The 17,786-nt window shown below is 50.9% G+C and overlaps 2 protein-coding genes across 2 annotated transcripts; both read right to left on the reverse strand.

The window, feature by feature from the left end:
* Positions 1-9,404: 9,404 nt before the first annotated feature.
* LOC117591938 lies at positions 9,405-12,520 on the reverse strand. The gene is made up of 2 exons (XM_034285346.1): positions 11,465-12,520; positions 9,405-11,399 (listed from the first exon to the last, which is right to left on the reverse strand). The coding sequence occupies exons 1-2, from the start codon at positions 12,480-12,482 to the stop codon at positions 9,406-9,408; spliced, it is 3,012 nt and encodes a 1,003-aa protein (XP_034141237.1). The 5' UTR covers positions 12,483-12,520; the 3' UTR covers position 9,405.
* A 132-nt stretch (positions 12,521-12,652) lies between these two features.
* Positions 12,653-16,988, reverse strand: LOC117591848. The gene is made up of 3 exons (XM_034285214.1): positions 13,908-16,988; positions 13,512-13,847; positions 12,653-13,447 (listed from the first exon to the last, which is right to left on the reverse strand). The coding sequence occupies exons 1-3, from the start codon at positions 16,913-16,915 to the stop codon at positions 12,691-12,693; spliced, it is 4,101 nt and encodes a 1,366-aa protein (XP_034141105.1). The 5' UTR covers positions 16,916-16,988; the 3' UTR covers positions 12,653-12,690.
* Positions 16,989-17,786: the final 798 nt, after the last annotated feature.

Raw genomic sequence — 17,786 nt, forward strand, 5'->3', positions numbered from 1 at the left:
AATTTTCATATTCTTTTTTTTTTTTTTTTTCCACTCTCCGCCCCCCCCCCCCCGCCCAGCCCCCGCGAAAAATTTTTAATTTTATTTATAGGGAGGGGGGGGGTGGGGGGGGGGGGGGGGGGGGGGGGGGGGGGGGGGGGGTAGTACTTTTCGACAATGCCTGCCTAACGGTGAGCACAATGGCCGCGCTTTGGGCCTAATTAGCCTCGTGGCCAGCGCCGAGGACACATCTCGGAATTGAGAATTCAGATTTTGGCTACTCCGTCGCGTATCCGTGACAATGCTGAAACGCATAATTAGGCAAAAAGCCAACTCGCTGCCTCGCTGCCACTTCAGAATGGGGCACAAATTGGACCTGGACCCACACCTTGGCATTGTGTGTTTCCGCCAAGAAATCCAAAAGTGTCGCGTAAAACTCTACTCAGGGTAGGGCTAGAGTGGCTAGGTGGAAAGTGCAGTAAGTAGCTGGGGCCACTGTGGGACACATAAATAAAAGTGCCCGCAAAATCCGTAAATATGATTAAGTGCCAAAATTTATTTACAGCTCCCCGGTTGCCTTTAAAAAAGCAAAGCCGCCTGCGTGCAACCCACCAAAAACGGACAGCAACAGGGAGAGGGAGTGGCAAGGAGCCCCGTGGGCAGGCGAAACAGCAAAAGCAAAAGCACCCACTGCCTTGCACTGCTCTGTGGGTGTTCTGCTGAGAGCTGGTGGGCTGGTGGGCCAGGTGGGCAACTCGATTACAATTACGTGCGCTAATTGCACTTTAAGCGCGTCCAAGCTTGTCATGGCAGCCGTTCCAAGCATCCAACCAACCATCCGGCAGTCCGACAGTCCGACAGTCCGACAGTCCATCCATCCGGCAGTCCATTCCGTTGCTTGTGTTCGCTGCCCGCACAATTCTGTTCTGCATTTTTATGGCATTTCCTTTGGCACAACTTACAACGACATAAATTTGCAAACATGATGTCCTTGCTGGAGCTATTCCGGCTCTCTGGCATTGTAATGCAGCGCTACGAAGTCAGTGGCGCTAAATTTAGTTTAATACACATGCCGCACAGTGGGGCAAGTTGCTCCTAAACGAGCAAATTGTACACTCTGCATTAAGCTTACCCCAAATACTGGTATTTGCCCACCATGCACACACACACTTAAATGCGAAGCTGTCTTCTTAGGCGGCAGCAAGTGGCCCTCATAATGGGCCAAGGCGTAAGTCCATGTCTGGCTGCCTGCACACCTGGCTGACTTTCAGCTGCAGCACTCCACTCTCTGTTGCTGTGGCAGTGGCAGTGGCAGTTGGCAGTTCTTTTGCTCATTTACACCTTTTATTACGTATGCGTGCGTCGGTGCAAAAGCAAAGTTTGCAGTTTAGTTTCCCATTAACGTGGCGGTAAGCGCTATCCCTGCTGCACACCCACACAAGTGCAGGACATCTATGAATATGCAAATAGAAGTGGAGCCAGCAGCGAGGTGTGCACTGAGAGTTGTCGGAGCTGCTGTCCGTGTGTTCCCCAAGATTTGCAGGCAACCCGCGCGGAATCAAAGTCTCTCCTACGCTTATGGCTCAATGCATTGCCACTGTGTGTGTGTGTGTGCTGTATCTGTGTGTGTCAAAACTGAGGTTGGCCTCAGTTCTTATGCCTCCTCTGCCTCGTTTATAAGTTTATGTGTGCAAGGATCGGTCGGCAGGCGGCCTGCGGGCAAAAGTTTTTAATGTGAAAAGTGCAAAGGAGAGTGCAACCCTCATGCAAGAAAGCATGTCAGAGCAGCACTCCACATCCCGCACCAAACGCAGCCCTGCCACGCCCCTGTCACTGCATTTTAATTTACTGCATACCTTGAGGCGCCACTCGCCTGCGCTCGCATGCCAAGTGGCAAAGTCCAATGTGCTCCTGTGCCAGCAGCTGCAGCCGTCCGACTTGTTGCCTTCTTCTCCACACAGACACACAGCCACACAGCCACACATATGCCACAGGTCGCCCCTCTGCCCCCTCTGCTCCGCTCGCTATGCCAGTGACAAATTGAGGCTGGCTGCGTTTTGCATTTTACTGCAAATTAAAGGATTTCTTTTGCCTTTTCAAGTTGACAACTTAAGATACTTAGGCATAAAAAGCCTGTCATACATGTCTGCCATGCATGTCTCCCACTCTCTCTCTCTCTCTCTCTCTCTCTCTCTCTTTCTCTCTGTGCGTAAAGAGAATTAAGTGCAGTGCGCTTTGTGGAGAATCACTCGAAACAAAGCCACACGATGCTGCGGGCTTGCAACCTACTCACCCCTCCCCCTGTCATGCGGGGTCGGGTCGCCTTGTCAATCCTCCACCATCGTGGGATACCCTACCCTACCCAGCCCAGCGCAGCCCGGCCCGGTTCAGTTCAGTTCAGTTCAGGATATCCACCCCATTCTCTGGGGCTCTCAAACACCTTTTTTGCCTGCGTCCATTTTATTATTTTCTCTTGATTATTATTTTCCATTTGCGCAAAATTAAAATATAACAAAAATACAACAACAGCAACGAATTTTTCGGTTAAAAATAAGCAGAGGAAATAGAAACAAAAAATTGCAAGCTCCATTCAGCCGCAAAACTTGGTTGGGCGAGGGACAGGGGCAGGGGAACGGAACATGGAAAGATCCGTAGCGGGGGGTGGGGGGATTGGGGATTTTGGGGCGAAGACATGAATAATGTGAAACTGAAAACTTTTCATCAAAAATCAGCCAACGGCTACAACTGGACGTGAAACAGGCACAACAGAGCCCCCAATCCACAATCCACAATCCACAATATCTCTCTCTCTCTCTCTCTCTCTCTTGGATAGAGGGACAGACTCTCGCTGGCTCTGTCTGTCTGGCAGATGGGAAAAAGAACTCTGACAGTACGCCATGAAAAGCTCGCTTTGGTGTGACAAATCAAAGACTAACACTGAGCGCTTTGGTTAGAGCACAAAACGCACGCTCGGATGAGTGGCAACAGAGTGGGACACAAAAAGAGAGAAAGAGTGGGCACGGCCACATCTGAAAGTCGCTGACAGCTGCAGCTGCTTAATGGTCACTAGCAAAAACAAAGGCAGCAAGAAAGAGACTGCAGGCAGAGCTTGATCAGGGTGCATAGAACCCAACCCTCATACAGATCAGATGACAGCAGGTACAATGGTGAGGTATATTTTGAATAGAATAAGTAAAGCCAATTAAGTCCAAATCTGTTTCTTGCTTGTGCATTTCCCTCAATAATTCAATAATTTTCAAAGTTTTCAGCTGAAGACTTTGCAGATTGATTGAAACGTAAATAAATAAATATGTACACACAGGGTTAACCCTTCTGCCATGCAACCGAAAGAGTTATTTCAATTTGCAGTGCTTAAAGATCTGCCATGTGGCTTCCTTTGATTCCGAGTAATGTGCATAAAATACAACGAAGAACACACAGCAAATACGAGCGACTGCATACCTCTTGCTTTATAGATATATATATATATACACTTTTTGTTGTATTTTGTTTTTTGCTCTAATCAGAGCGCGCGCCTGCAAACAATGGCCGGAGTATCTCTTACCCCTAACCCAACCCAGCCGCATCCGGCTGTGTCCTGGCAGTTCCTGTGCCGCGGCCCGCTCCCTCCGGGGACTGTGGATGGGGCCAGAGGACTGTAATGAAAAAGGGGGCAGCAACTCGTTGCTTGTTGCTTTTGGCATTGTTCTTGCTCTGGCTTTACTTTACTTTTATGCACATGCAATTCTTTATATTTTTGCCATATATTTTGCTGTGCACAAATTTATTTGCGGCTGCAATTCCAATTCCAGCCACCACCAGGGGTTGGGGTTGGTGTTGGTGTCGGTGTTGGTGCTGCTGCTGGGTTGCGGCTTGGGGATGGGTTTCTGCTGCTGCCGGTTATTGTTGCGGCTGCAACTTTGGTTAATGCTTTGGCCACCGAGCCAGCCATCCAGCCAGAGCACAATTGGAGTGGAACTGCAGCTTAAAGAACATTTCTGCACTTTATGCCATTTGTCATTTGGTTGCTTTAAAATGTTTGACAGGAAGCAAAAGGCTCTTCTTACACTCACCCTTCAGGGCCCACCCCTCACCACGCCCATCGCCCATCGCCCATCGACTGACTGTGTTAATTGTTTTTGTAAAGTTTTTAATAACTCCAGGCAGTAGGCAGCCGATGAGCGGCAGAAGTAAAGAGAGTGTGGCGGAGATGGCAGTTCAACTGCCATCAGTCTCATTATTTATTTGTAATTTAATAAACAACAAGCTTCGAGGCCATGAAGCATTCCTTCCTGCTCCTAGACCTCATCCCTCTGCCCGGCCTCGTGTCAATTGCCGCTGGCCAAAACGGCAGCCAGGATGCCGGCAGCCGGCAGCCGTCGTCAGCGCCTTCGACACGTTAACGGGTTTCCCCCCAACTTGACTATTATTTGGCAGCAATTTATTTTATGTGAAAACTTTGTCAAGCTGCCTCCGAAGATTTTTATGACACAGCCGCAGGTTGAAGGTTGCCAGAGGAGTCGCAGATCGCAGATCGCTTCAACGTTTTCCAGCGGCGTCAGCTTGAATTTTATTGCCATCTCGCATATTTTAATGAGGCATTAAAGCCCTGACTCTCTGATTTCCCCCACACACACACGCACACTCGTAATTTATGAGAAACTAAATATTTACAAGGGGTTGGTGGGTGGATGGATGGTTCTGTTTGACTTGTCCTGGCCCAGTGTTTGGCCTGCGTTTGCCGTTTTTAACACTCGATTACTTTAAATGCTGCGCCCCACCCACTGTGGCCCCGTCTCGTCAGGCATTCGACTTTGCAGTCAATATTTGTTTTTGGCTTAAACAGGGAGCGTGCACTGAACCCCGCACATCAGCATATTCTTCTGCCAGCTTCCGCATGCCAGCAACTTGTGTAATGAGTATTTGGTTACACAAATCTTAGGGCCAGCTAGGGCCCAGTACCCGCTTATTGAATGAACGCTTAAATTACTAAGCAAATGACTCATTCATCAACTGCAGCACTCGGATTAGCATTGGCTGTCAGCAGTCACCATACAGTGGAGTGGAGTGGAGTGGAGTGGACAGCTGAGTGTAGTCCTGCTATCCTGCCAGCGAAGAGATTTCATTAAAAATGATTTAAAGGATGAGCCACTGGACATGGGCAGGCTATGGCTCATGGCTGATGGCTGATGAAAGCGCATAAATTAAAAACATTTGCCAACCGTCCGGCCATGATTTTCACAATGATGCAGCTCTCTCTCTCTCTCTGTCCTCCCAGCTACCCATTCAGTTTGCTGTGGAGGCGCCACGGACACATTCTGTTCGATTAACTCGTTGACAGGCGGATAATTTCATTGCGGGACTGCTGGCCACAGCGTGTCGGGAATTAAAGGCGACATGTTTGCCACCTCACCCCAAACGAAGCCAATTATGAAGGAGCAAGGCCGTAAACGGATTAAAGGTGAACGAACACACATTGATATTTTGTTCGTCAAATTTACCCGAGAGATCAATACGAATTATTCAGTGCTGCCGCAGGTATAATGCCCAATGAAAGTGTTTACAGTAGCAGCCGCTTAATCATGGTAGCAACAGTATGTTAGCCCTCCAGCTATAACAGACTGTTAGCACTACCGCTACAACAGACTGTTAACGTCCAGCTACACAGACTGTTGCCTCTCGCATTGACTTTGGCCCTCCAGCTATAACAGACTGTTGGCACTACCGCTACAACAGACTGTTAACGTCCAGCGACTACGATCCACACGGCTCTCACGCAGCGGTGGCTTGTAAGCCACAGATCACTTTTTCAACCCCCGTTTCAACTGGCCCACACACCGCTACTCCTTCGCTACGCAAACACAATAACCTTTCTCTTTTCATTAGCAAATTTGTGATCAGAGCCCCAACAAATCTCTGCATCCGTCTGCACTCTTCTTGCTCTCCCATTCGCAGTGAAATTTATGTTTGTATGCATTATGCGTTTAATGTCGCTTGATTTACATTTCATAGTTTGTGCAGCGGCGCAAATTGAATTTCCCGTGCTATGTCTTGAAAATTACACAAAAACAAAAAACAAGTAGCGAAGGAAACAAACAAAAAAAATACGCAGAGGGAGAAGCTTAGCAAAATGAACGTGCCCCAGGAGTAGCAGACGCAATATGCAAATAATCTGCAAATTTATAGGCTTTTCCTTAGCTGGCAGAGGCTGCAGCTGCGCCACGGATTTAGGTCCTTGAGTGGCATGCGGCAGGCGGCAGGCGGCGTGGGGCATGGGGCTAAGCCAGGCTATTATCTTTTATGAACTGAACTTCCTTTTGATTGGTTTAATGGAGTACCCAACCACCCACGGAAGGCCTCAGGAGCGGGGCCAAATGATTGATGCATGTGCAGAGATGTCACGGGGAAACATGAGACCAAAATCTTCACATTTCTTGTCAGGCAGCAGAAAAAAATATATGTTTATATGTTTGCAAAACCAAAATGAGTAAAAATCCAACAATCTGCCACACTGTGGGTGCGTTTTTTTTTGTTCATTTGGAAAATCCATTAAAACACTTGAGCCTGGCTGAGGCGCGGTGCGAGACGGGACGCAACGCGACGCGACGCGACGCTCTCCAAACAACAGCCACAACCAGAATGCATTTCCGTTAATAGTGAAGGCGGCTTTGAAGGCTGGCGAACAACACTTAGACGCAGCACTTTTTGTTACCCTTAAACCCTTGGAGCGAGCTCTCCATCCCCTGTGCCATCCCGCTGTGGAGTACATAAAATGTTATTGATATTGCAATTTTTAGCATTTTGTAATTGAGGCAAAAGTTGCCCGCTCAAGGCTGAGCCAGGGTATACGTACTTATCGCAGCACCATCAATTGTCTGCCTCCAACCAAGATGCGATCCAGCATCGATGCTCGAGCAGCATCTACCCACGGTGGCAGACAGCCCTTTCTGGTGGGGGGCAGATAACTGTCTAAATGACACTTGAGCATGTGTTTAAACATGCCAAGCACTTGACTCACTCAAACTATGCAACAAGCAGACGGGCAGACGGGCAGAGGGGCAGGGAAGCAGCAGGAGCACACGGGTTGACAGTTGCCAGCTTCAAAGTTCAGGGGAAACGAAGGGCGGCCTTGCCTCGTGCTGTCGATGCGCTGATAAGTCTGTCCCTTCCTCCAGCTCCATCCTGCATGCCCCCCTGTGTGTGTGTGTGTGTGTGTTCCTCTGTTCTCACCCTCCGAACGCATCTTGTCTCCTTTCGTCTCGTCTCGAGCATGAAGGCGAGTGCCAATGTTGTTGGCTGAACTCATAATTGGAATTAATTATGCATTCGCACTTTGTGGCCAACTTTTCAAGTGGCTGGAGTGGTTACCAGGAGCCAGTTAGCTAAGGGTCTCTGTGTGTGTGTGGGTGTTGCTGCTGCTGCTGCTGCTGCTGTTGCTCCTCTAATTGTCCAAGTGAACAAGCAAGGCCGAGGCGTTGGATGCAACGCCTGGGAGCCGAGAACCCAAGAAACTGAGGCGACCCTTCAAGCAGCGCCTCTTTGGCTGGCTGCTGGCAAGGGTTAAGTGCAAATTGCAGTTATCGTAAGTATTTCCCATACACCATGCACACACACACACACACACACACACACACACACATCTACCGAGAACAAATGCTCGCTGATTCTATTTAAGCTGTTAAGAAGTTATTTTGGAAGTTGCTGCTAAGAAGTATTTGTCGCTGGAGTTGCAGCGTGTAAATCTGCGATCTTTCCTTATTTCAACTAATTTTAAATGCAGCCAAACCAAGAGACTATTCAACACAGATAAGAACATGAACACCTCGCATTCTCTCCACATTTCTCTAAACTGTCTCTACATTCGTTGCAGGGATTTGCTTCTTTAAACAATTAAAAGCCATTTATGGCTTACTCTTGTAGCTAAGCCCTCTTTTGTTGCTCATTTTATTCACATTTTTGCTTAGATTTTTATTCACACTTCGAGTCGAACGGAGCCCATCCCCCCTTTCCCATTCAGCGGCTCTCGAGTGTAGCCGCCATTCTAATATAACTTGGCCCATTTATCTTGCTCGTTTTTTTTCTTTGTGCTGGGCAGAAGCAGTCCAATTTGTTGCTCCTTTATGGCTTCATAAAGGCAGGATATACCATGTCCATGCCCACACCTGAGCTCAATAATTACCGTGCACGCTTTGTCAGAGAGGCAGCCCATTCTCTATGGCTGGTGGCCCATTGTCTTGTGGGTTTGCATTGCGGCTTGAGGTTCCCCTGCTGCTCTCCGAACATATTAAAGCATAAAGGAGAGTCAAGATGTTGGGAATTAATTAAAATTTGACAGCTAATAAAATGCAATCACTGCGAGTGTATGGCGACTCGTGATGGCCATCGCTATGTGCTCGTTACAATGGCCATTTAAGTTGCGAATAGACAGACAATTGCACGCTTCATTTCGCCTGTTCGCCTTGTTTTGACATGCCGCAAAGGGAGACGGGGAAATCCAGTCGGATCATGACAAAAGACTGTCGCAAATCGTGAATGAATCGTCGTGAATCGCGACCAGCCCAGCGAGTGAACTGCCAAAAGCTGGACAATGCCAGGCAGCTGGAAATGGCCTGACTTGATGGGGCTTTTGGGGGCCTTGGGTCCGGCCTGGTCGCGTGTCATGAGCAAACAAGATAATGTTACAGCAGTCATCGCAAATTGAACAGAACAAGAGTCCTGCTGCGGAGGAGGAGGACGAGTGGCTTCACCATCTTGTAGATTTGTACAAAAAAGAAAAAAAGAAAATAAGAAATGCAAATGAAAACGTCTCAACTTACGGAAAGGCAGCCAAGAGAGCGGCAGAAGGAGAAACTGCCTTAATGAAAATTCAGCAACAGGCCACAGAAGGCTGCCTCTCTGTCTCTGTCTTTTGCAAACAAGAAAATGATTGATCGGCGGCATCAATTTCCGGAAAATGCTTTTGCCCAACAGTCGACAGTTTGCCGATGGCTTTAATTATGCCTGAAGGCTTACGTCAGGCTGTACGCTGGCTATAAATACACACAAAAAATAGTGTTGCATATGCAGCATGCAGTTGCTTTGAAGGTTTTCATTTATGGAAATGTCTGAAACATGTTTCGCCTGTGCAAATAGCAGGCAAGTCGCTGTGTGCGAGTTGGCAATAAAATTCCATTACAGCAGCCGTGGCCCCGACTTAAAAACTTGGCCCAAAAAAAAAGAAAAAACGGTTGCATGCAACCGAAGTAACCGAAGGAGGCAAAAGGGAAGTGCAAGTGTATTAAAAGCCAGCAACCATTTGGCCGCTACGTGAGTGCATTGTGTGTGTGTGTGTGGCAGAGTCCTTGCATATTTTATGTTACTTGCCGCAGCATTTAACACAAACACACACACACACACACCCAAGCGAGGCAAACTCATTACTCGAATTTATTTAGCACTTAAACAAAATGTTTCGCTCGCCTCAGCCGGCTGATCAGCGTATCTTGTGCTCTTCCTGAGGATCCCGCAGGGCGAGCAACACATGAGCACTTCCCGCTGCTGCTCGTTGGGTGGCTGCCGCCGGTTGTTGGCTTCAGCTGCCGCTTGAATGCGCCGCAGTTGCTGCAACGGCGCTGGGCAGATGGGCAGCTGTGGGCAGGGCTGGCACTTGTCGTGTATATAGCCGCAGTGGATGCAAATATCCGCCACGGTGCTGAGCATCAATTCGTTCTTGGCGCACGCCTCAATGGAGCCCTGGGACAGGGAGAGGGCACTGGCCCGTGGCGTGGGTGAGGGCAGTTCGACCTTGACACCGCATCGCGGGCACTTCCCGTAGACATGCGGCCAGGAGTCCACCAAGGTCTCTCCGGAGCACGCGGAATCACACTCGCAGTCATCCGACTCGTCGTGGAGGTTCTTCACGCGGCATGTCTGACGCGGCGCATAGAACAATCGTTCGGCGCTACGCAGGTTTTTCTTCTTAATGAGACTCCTTCCCTGGCCCACACTCTGCTTGGCCTCCGTGATGCTTCTCTGCTTCTCGAGGGCCAGCAGCAACGGGCTCTTGGCCAACGACTTAAAGTGTTGCGTGTACGTGTCCAACATTTTGCGAATGCTCTTCATGGAGTAGCGCTTTTCGACGTTCTGCAGGTTCTGCTCCTCTTTCGGATCGATTTCTAACTGGGACATGCTCGACGTTGAGGGGAAGCGAGCGGAGGTGCCCGAGAAGAGCTTTCTGCGCCGCTCCTCGCGCAGATTGCGTTCCATTTTCAACTCCTCGTCGAGTAGTTTCTTCAGCTGAGCGTGGTTCACTAGCCCAGAGGCCTTGGCCATTTGGTAGAGTCCGTGCTTTGAATCAGCGGCGGAGATGCCCTTGAATTGACTGTCTCCGTCATCCATGCGCCTAGTCGTATGCTCACTGAGCCACCCAATGTTCTCGGCTATTTCGGAGGGCACATTGATGCTGCTGATCCCGTACTTGCATGAGGCCATGGACTTTCCCTCCGCTGTCGGATTGTTCCCATACGCGTTGACAATGGCCCGCAGGTAATCGAGATACTTCTTGGACAGAAGCTCCACAATATCAGACAGCTGGATGTCCGTGGCCAGCAGCTCGGAGTGCAGACTCGCTAGGGTGTTCCACATATTGTGCTTGCCCACGACTGACATTAGAGCTTGGACATCTATCACCCTATCCAGGACACTGTTTCTCTCGATAACGTCCTTCAGCAGGTGCTGCAATCCCCTGAACTTTGGGTCCGAATTCAAGTCACTCAAGTGGAAGCTGTACCTGAGCTTATCCCCGCTATCCTCATCTGAAAATCGTGGACCCGTAACTGCTGAACCGGGCTCTTCGGCTCTCTGCAGTCTCATTTTGCCCGGCATAAACTGTTCGACTGGCTGCGTATCCTTGGCGACACTGCTCTTCTTTCGCTTTCCCGTAATGGACCTTAAGGACTGCCCTGGCAGGCCCGAGGATTTCCGAGAGACTCTCTGCTTCTTGGGCGCATTTGCCAATGCTTTTTGTTCCACATTCAAGGAATTGTTCTCCCTCCTGAGCATCTCAAATGTATCTAGCATAGACATTTCGCTATTTGTGGGCTCGAAATTCTTTGAATTTCTCTTTTCAATTTCATAATCTCGCTCGGCCTCTTTGTTGTCCTGATCCTGTATACTTTCAACTGTTTCCTCACCTCCTTTCTCATTTGTTTCGGATGTGAGGTTGTCCTGCACCTCCAGTCTAAAGAAACTCATCGTTGGCGGATTATCGGCAACCTGTCGCTTCAGTTTGGTTTTTTTCGTAGCTTTCAAATTGGGTTCTATGTCAGGTAGTTGTTCCGTTTTCTGTGGCAAGCCACGGCTCTCTTTGCGGCTTCTTTTGGGCCCTTTTGGCTTTTGTTTTGGGTTTTCTTGTGCCTTAACTCCATTGTCCCTTGTGCCATCTGCAAGTACACCAATTGTGGTTTAGCTTATGTCAGATTCGAATGTTTTAATGATAGCTTCTTACGATTTTTGGCTGCTGACTTTCTTGCCACTACTTTGGATTTCAGGCTGACATCCTCGGGGACCGCATCCAGAGTTAGTAATTTCTTGCGATTCATTCGGGCGAGAGTCCTCGATGGACTGCGCCTTTTTCTTTGGACTCTCTTTTTGGACTTTGACGGTTGTCCTGCCCTAATGGCCATCTGTTCCGCATACAGCTCCTCCAGCTCATCGATTGTTGGCTTTTGGATGCGCTTCAATCCCTTCTTCTGTTTCTTCTTCAACCTCTTTGGCTTGCATGCTCCGCGCAGCTCATTGAAATGAATATCAACGAATTCGGTCTCGGGCTCAGAGTGTTTTTTCTTCTTGATCTTCGTTGGCTTGTCAGGCATCTCTGGCACGGAAGGCTTACGGAACTCGGTTGTCAATGGGTGTATTGGAGAACGTTTCTTGCGCAGCACTTCAGTATCCCAAAAATCGGAAAACCCCTCAAGGAGGCGACCACCTGGCTTCTTTCGATTGCCGTGCAGCTGTGACAGATAGCGCCTAACCTCCTCGGCCTCCTCTTCCCAGAGGTGCGCCTGGCCCCCTATGCTCGGATGGAGATGCGAAGCCCGCTTGAGGCTCTTCCTCAGCTTCAGGAAACACCTGCCCAGCAGTCGCTGCGGTGTGCGATGCCTGCCCAGCTGTTTGCGCAGCAGCCGCAGCCGACAATCCAACTGGCCTTCCAGCTGTTGCTGCTGCCCAATCAGCCGGCGCTGCGACAACAGCGACTTGGACCAACTGTTCAGCCATTTCTTGTACATGGCCAGCATTCTGGCCACCTCATGCCGTGCCTGATCCCTCTGCACCTGCGCCATGTCCCTCTGCCGGGCCGCTATCGCCTTGCGCACCTGCTGCAGCAGCTCCTCCCGTATCCTCCGCATCCTGCGCAGCCGGCGATGGGCCAGGCGCCTGTAGCTCCTCAGATGCCTGCCCTTGCGCCTCATCTGCTTCTTCAGCAGCACCATCTTGGTGCAACGATGCAGCAGTGGCAACATCATTGCGTGACGTAAAATAAAGCAACTGTTGATTTCGCAAATGTAAATTTACATAAATTCCAAATGCCTGAAAATAAACTAAGGCAAGGCCCAAGGGGAAACTCAAAGGTAGCTGTGGGAATAATTAATTCCTTTGCATTTAACATTTTCAATTTAATCCAATAATAAAAAAACAACATAAAAAATATAAGTAAACATCAAGGAAACACGCTTAGAGCCCGACGAAGGCCCTGGCTTGCTGCTCGCCGGCCTCCTTGAACAGCTCTGCGGTCTTCACCAGCTTAATGAAGCGGGGCGAGAGCTCGCTGGAACTTTGCGACTGCAGGACGTTGTCCATGTTGGTATGGCGCAGCACCTGCTGCAGCTTGGCTTCCCGCTGCGTGCGCTCCACGGAGTCTGCCATCTTGCGTAGGTACATGAGATCCGTGAGAAGTTCGTCGCGGATATTGGCCGCCGCACGCTGCTCCTCCAGGGGCAGCTGCTCGTACTGGCGCAGCAGCTTCTTGACGATGCGGGAACGGGAATCAATCTGGCCGACATCCAGCAAACGCACATCCTCGCTGAAGTCATGGGCGAGGCCGCTCACCGAATTCTCGCGCTTCTCGCGGCTCTTCTTCTGCTCCTCCATGGTCTTCAGGATGAGGTCGTAGAACTCGCTGAGGTCCGGGCGCAGAGGGATGCAGGCGCGCAGCCGCACTTGCTTGTCGATGATGTCGCTAATGGCCTCCATGGTGTCCCGCACCATGCTCTCTGTGTGCTGCAGATACTGATCGTTCTTGTCATTGCGGATCTGATAGAAGTTCTTGGGCTTCTTCTGGCAGCCCTTGCGATTGCGCTCCAGCACGGCCAGCAGGCGATCCATGCCCGGATCATTGCTGACTGCCTCGAGGACGGCCGACACAATGGCCTCCGACGTCTTGCCGCTTATGAGCTTCTCCAAGCTGTCATCGCAGTGCTCGGTATTTGAGCTGAAGCGAAAGGATAAATGTTTAGTTTCGTTCTCCGTTTACTGGACTTCCTACTGGCACTTACCATTTTGACGATTTCCCCTTGGCGTGCAGCTTGCCCCATCTGTTGTACCGTCTGTGACTGGATTTCTCCATATCATTATCCTCAGTAGCTGCTTCGCGGGCATATCGATCCTCATGCTCCATCAAATAATCGTTATTCTCATGCTCTGCCGCATGCGGCCAATCCAGCATCAGGTCATCGTTGTCCATCTGATCGAAGGCTGGTCGCATGTTGATCGATCCGTTGCCATAGAACTGTTTTGTCTTTGGATCCCCGCACACGTTCGCATTGATGGACACATTCAGCTTCATGGCATCGGGACTGCTGCAGAAATCGTCGGCTGGCACAGCAGGTCCACTTCCAGGCTCAGGTCCAGGTCCTGGTACAGTTCCAGTTCCAGTTCCAGTATCAGGTCCAGAAGTTGTACTCTCCTGATCTGCCGCCCCCTCTGAGGTTGTTCCATTTCCAGCTGCATCTGTGGTGTTCGCCATGGATGGAATCTCCGTTGAGCTTTCACCGATTCCCGTTGTAGTCGACTCCGTGGAAGCGTCGGGAAGCCTCGTGGTAATGGAAACGCAATTGGGATCTACAGTTATGGGCAGAGTGGACTGTGTCGGCGCTGGCCCTGGCGTAATGCACGGGTCGACTGTGCTCAATACGTTGCTCTTTACCTGCTTGTTGAAGAAGGGACCAAAGTAACGGTGAACTGCAGATTGCTTCATCAGTGGCGGTGCCTGTACTTTCATTTGCGGCTGTTTCAGTTGGGTATGTAGCGGTGTGTGTTGCTTTTGTGGTAGATATTGCTGTTTCGGCGCATATTGCTTTTGTGGAAGGTATTGGTTTTGCTTTTGTGGAGGATATTGCTTTTGAGGAAGATATGTACGCTGACTCGGTGACGGCTGCTGTTGTTGGCGCTGCTGCTGCTGCTGCTGTTGTTGTTGCTGCTGCAGAGCTGGACGGTACTGTTGCTGCTGAGACGGACGATTCTTCTGAATTTTCTGCAGTTCATTGAAAAAGTTTGTCAAATTGAAGGTGGCCTTGAAGGAGGGCTGATTATGGATCTGCAGCTGCTGTGGCGGTTGCTGTTGTGGTTGCTGCTGTTGTGGCTGCTGTTGCTGCTGCTGCTGTTGCATTTGCAGAGGCTGTTGCGTGACCTGATAACCTCCTCCGTTAGCACGCTGATTCATCATTGGCACCTGAATGTTGGACCCATCATAGAGACTGGCCTCGTCCTCATCGTAGTGAGGCTCTTCTTCAAGTTCCTCCTCCTCCTCCTTGGCATCGGGCATAAGCAGACCGTTTCCCAGGTCACCGAAACGCAAGCGATTCCCATTGTGATCCTCAAAGTCATCCAGCAGTGGAGCAGCCATGCGCTTGGCTCTCTTGTGGCATTCCGTGGGCTGTTGCTCGTCGCCCGTTGAGCGTCTGGAGCGGCGCCTCTTCCTGTAAGGCATGCGCTCATGACGTCGACGGCGATGGATGTGTCGCTTCTTGCGCTCTGTTTGAGCTCTTTGATGCGACATCTCTCTGGCCAGAAGCTTCACCACCGCATCGGCATCGACCAAACGGGGAGCAGCTGTGCCTGCCGCTGCTGCTGCTTCCACGCTCTCTGTCTTGGGTACAACCTCCGCTGGCATGGATGTGACAGACTCCTCCACACTCAGCTTGACGTTCTCCTGCAGCCCGGAATCTTCCATACTGGCTGCTGGCTGGGCCTTCTCCTGCACCTGCGGCTGTTCCAGTTCCAATTGTGGGACGGCAAGGCTGTTGGCATCCGCCTCTGCGCTGGGCTTGGCCTCAGGACTGTCCACCACAACAGCGGGGTCTTGTGCAACATCGGCCACCTCTGGTTTTGTCAAAGGGTCCGCCTCTAGAACGGAGGAATCTTTCATCATCGCAGATTCCGTGGGCTTCAGCTCAAAGTCCGTGTCCACTTTCACTGGCGCAGAGAGCTTCACCGCAGCTTCGACTTGCGCCTTGCCCGAATCAGCTGTTGTTCCCATGTCTTTGCCTTCGATTGCTTCCTTTTCCAGATTCGTTTTGACTTCAGGAATCACCCCATGCTGTGGCTCGGCGACTTCTAACTTGACCTTGTTGCCTGGCTCCTTCACAGCCATTTCCAGGCTCTGCTTCGGGGCGTGCTCTCGCTTGTAGCGTACCAGATCCCCAGTGGATCTGCGACTGGACCTGACCCTGACCATGTCGGGCATTTGCCGCTGGCTGAGAGCATGAAAGCGATCGTACGGGGGCAGATGATAGTCGTAGCTCTCTGGCAGATCCATCGTTTGATGGTCACCGGAAGAGGCAACCTCTGGGACCTGCATGACGTCGTTGCTCAGCGATGGACTAAAGCCATCGTTCTGCGGCCCCAGTTCTGCATCATCGCTAGAGTCGATCTCCCGATTCTGTTCCTGATCCATGTCCAAGTCCACATCTGGATCTAGATCCTGCCGCTGTTGCTCCCGTTGCATTTTAAGCTGTCGCCGCTTCATCACCTCTTCCACGTGTCGGGCATGCTGGCTCTCCATCAGCGCATTGCTCGGCAGCGAGGGTCCCATGCCCTTGAGCATGAGGCGGCTGCTCGTCTTCAGCTTGATCTCGTTCATGGGATTGAAGCCGAGATGGAAGCTGCGCTTCATCAGGTCGCTGCCCTTGGGGCGAGGCGGGCGCTGGGTGTTCTCGGAGGCCTCCTGCTCTATCTTGGAGAGCTTGTAGTTGGCCTCGTGCAGCAGATTGTTGGGCCGCACTTTGGGTGCATCGAGCTGCGATATCTTTTGCTCGTAGATCCCCTCGGGCACTGGGGCGTCCCCGAACTCCGGCTGTTCGTCGCTGACGTCTGTCTTCTTGTGGTACTCCTTCAGCTTGGGTGGATCCTTCTTGCTGGTCTGCTCATGCTCGTTGAGTATCTGCTGCGCATGCTTCAGCTTGATGTCCAGCGAGGAGAGGCCCCCGCCATCGAACAGGAAGGGCGCACTGGTGGCCTCGAGCTGCGGCATGACGAGATCTGCCTCAGGGTCCTTGTACTTTAGCTTCACCTTGCCAATTTCCGTGTCCTGCAGTTGCTTGTCGTACTTGCTCACATAGGTCTTGGCCTGGCTCTTCTGCTGCCGGACTGCCCGCGCCTTCTTCTGGCTCGCTGCCTGGAAGTCGCGATACCAGGCGTCGGCTGCCTCCGCCAAGCCGGGCTCCTCCGCAACCTCGTCGCTGGTGTGCACAAAACTCGCCAGCATATCGTCGATAGTGTGCCGCGGCGGCCGGTACAGGCTGTCCGCTCCGCCCAGATTCTGCATCTTGTCGCGCGCCTCTAGCACCGCCCGATTGAAGCTGCTCAACTGCTCGCTGCTGGGCTGCCCAGAGTCGGCAGCCTGCAGCATATTTGTGCCACTCAGCAACATTAGGGTCCACCAGAATTGTAGGAAAATCATCCTCGAGGCTGGTGTCGATTCGTCAGTCTCAGTTACAAAAAGTACAGAGAAAACTCAATTGGAAAGTTCTGTCTCCCAGCCAGCTTGATCAGAATTGATTTTCGGGTTTCTCAGTTTTTTGGAATCACTTGCCACTGGGTTGGGTTGGGGCTGGCAACAGGTGTCTGGCGTGGATGCACTGGCACTGCCAGCCATTGTCGCACAACTTTGACAACGTGGCGCGATAAGAGTGGCAATGTCACAGAGCCTGCTGCTTCTCTCTACTCGCCTCTGGCCCTCCTGTTGGGGCTTGCATTGTGTCAAGTTTTTCCACACGTACGACGGCTGCGCCGGCGGCTTCCGACATCTGTTCAACATGAAATGTTCTTTGTTGCAACAACACACACACACGAACACACGAACACACGCACACTTGAATGGATGTAAATGATTTTACCGCAGCAGCACCCCACTCCCCTCCCCACCCATCCCATCCCCTCACACCGCCACCACACAATCAGCTGCAGCATTGTTTCCTCTCCCATGTAAATCAGATTTTTGTTTTATACCAAAACTTTTGCAAGCGAAGGCGGGAAATGGAAATGAAATCGGAATGGGAATGGGAATGTGGATGGTAATGCGGATGGGTTGCGGGGGGAGGGGAGCTTTGAGCAGCGACAATAACATTTCCTATTTCATTTTACACCTCCCCCGCCCTGCCACTGTGTGTGTGGATGCTATCATATCGCTTACTACTGCCTGCCTGCCTGCCTGCCATATTGTCAATGCCAAAGTCGGGACAATGTGCGGCTCGAAATAATTGAAAATAATCAAACATTCGGTGGGAACAACTGCAGCAGCATCATCATCATCATCATCGTCATGAGCTCCA

This window comes from Drosophila guanche, unplaced genomic scaffold (genome assembly GCF_900245975.1).
Source record: "Drosophila guanche unplaced genomic scaffold, DGUA_6, whole genome shotgun sequence".
NCBI lineage: Eukaryota > Metazoa > Arthropoda > Insecta > Diptera > Drosophilidae > Drosophila > Drosophila guanche.

Excerpts from the sequence above, each read along its gene's own strand:
- LOC117591848 (XM_034285214.1), bottom strand. The coding sequence starts at position 16,915 with ATGATTTTCCTACAATTCTGGTGGACCCTAATGTTGCTGAGTGGCACA. Across the intron at positions 13,848-13,907 it reads GATCAGGAGAGTACAACTTC|TGGACCTGCTGTGCCAGCCG; the intron begins TGGACCTGATAC and ends TGAGCCTGGAAG. Across the intron at positions 13,448-13,511 it reads AAGGGGAAATCGTCAAAATG|CTCAAATACCGAGCACTGCG; the intron begins GTAAGTGCCAGT and ends CTTTCGCTTCAG.
- LOC117591938 (XM_034285346.1), bottom strand. The coding sequence starts at position 12,482 with ATGATGTTGCCACTGCTGCATCGTTGCACCAAGATGGTGCTGCTGAAG. Across the intron at positions 11,400-11,464 it reads AAAGTCAGCAGCCAAAAATC|ATGGCACAAGGGACAATGGA; the intron begins GTAAGAAGCTAT and ends GTGTACTTGCAG.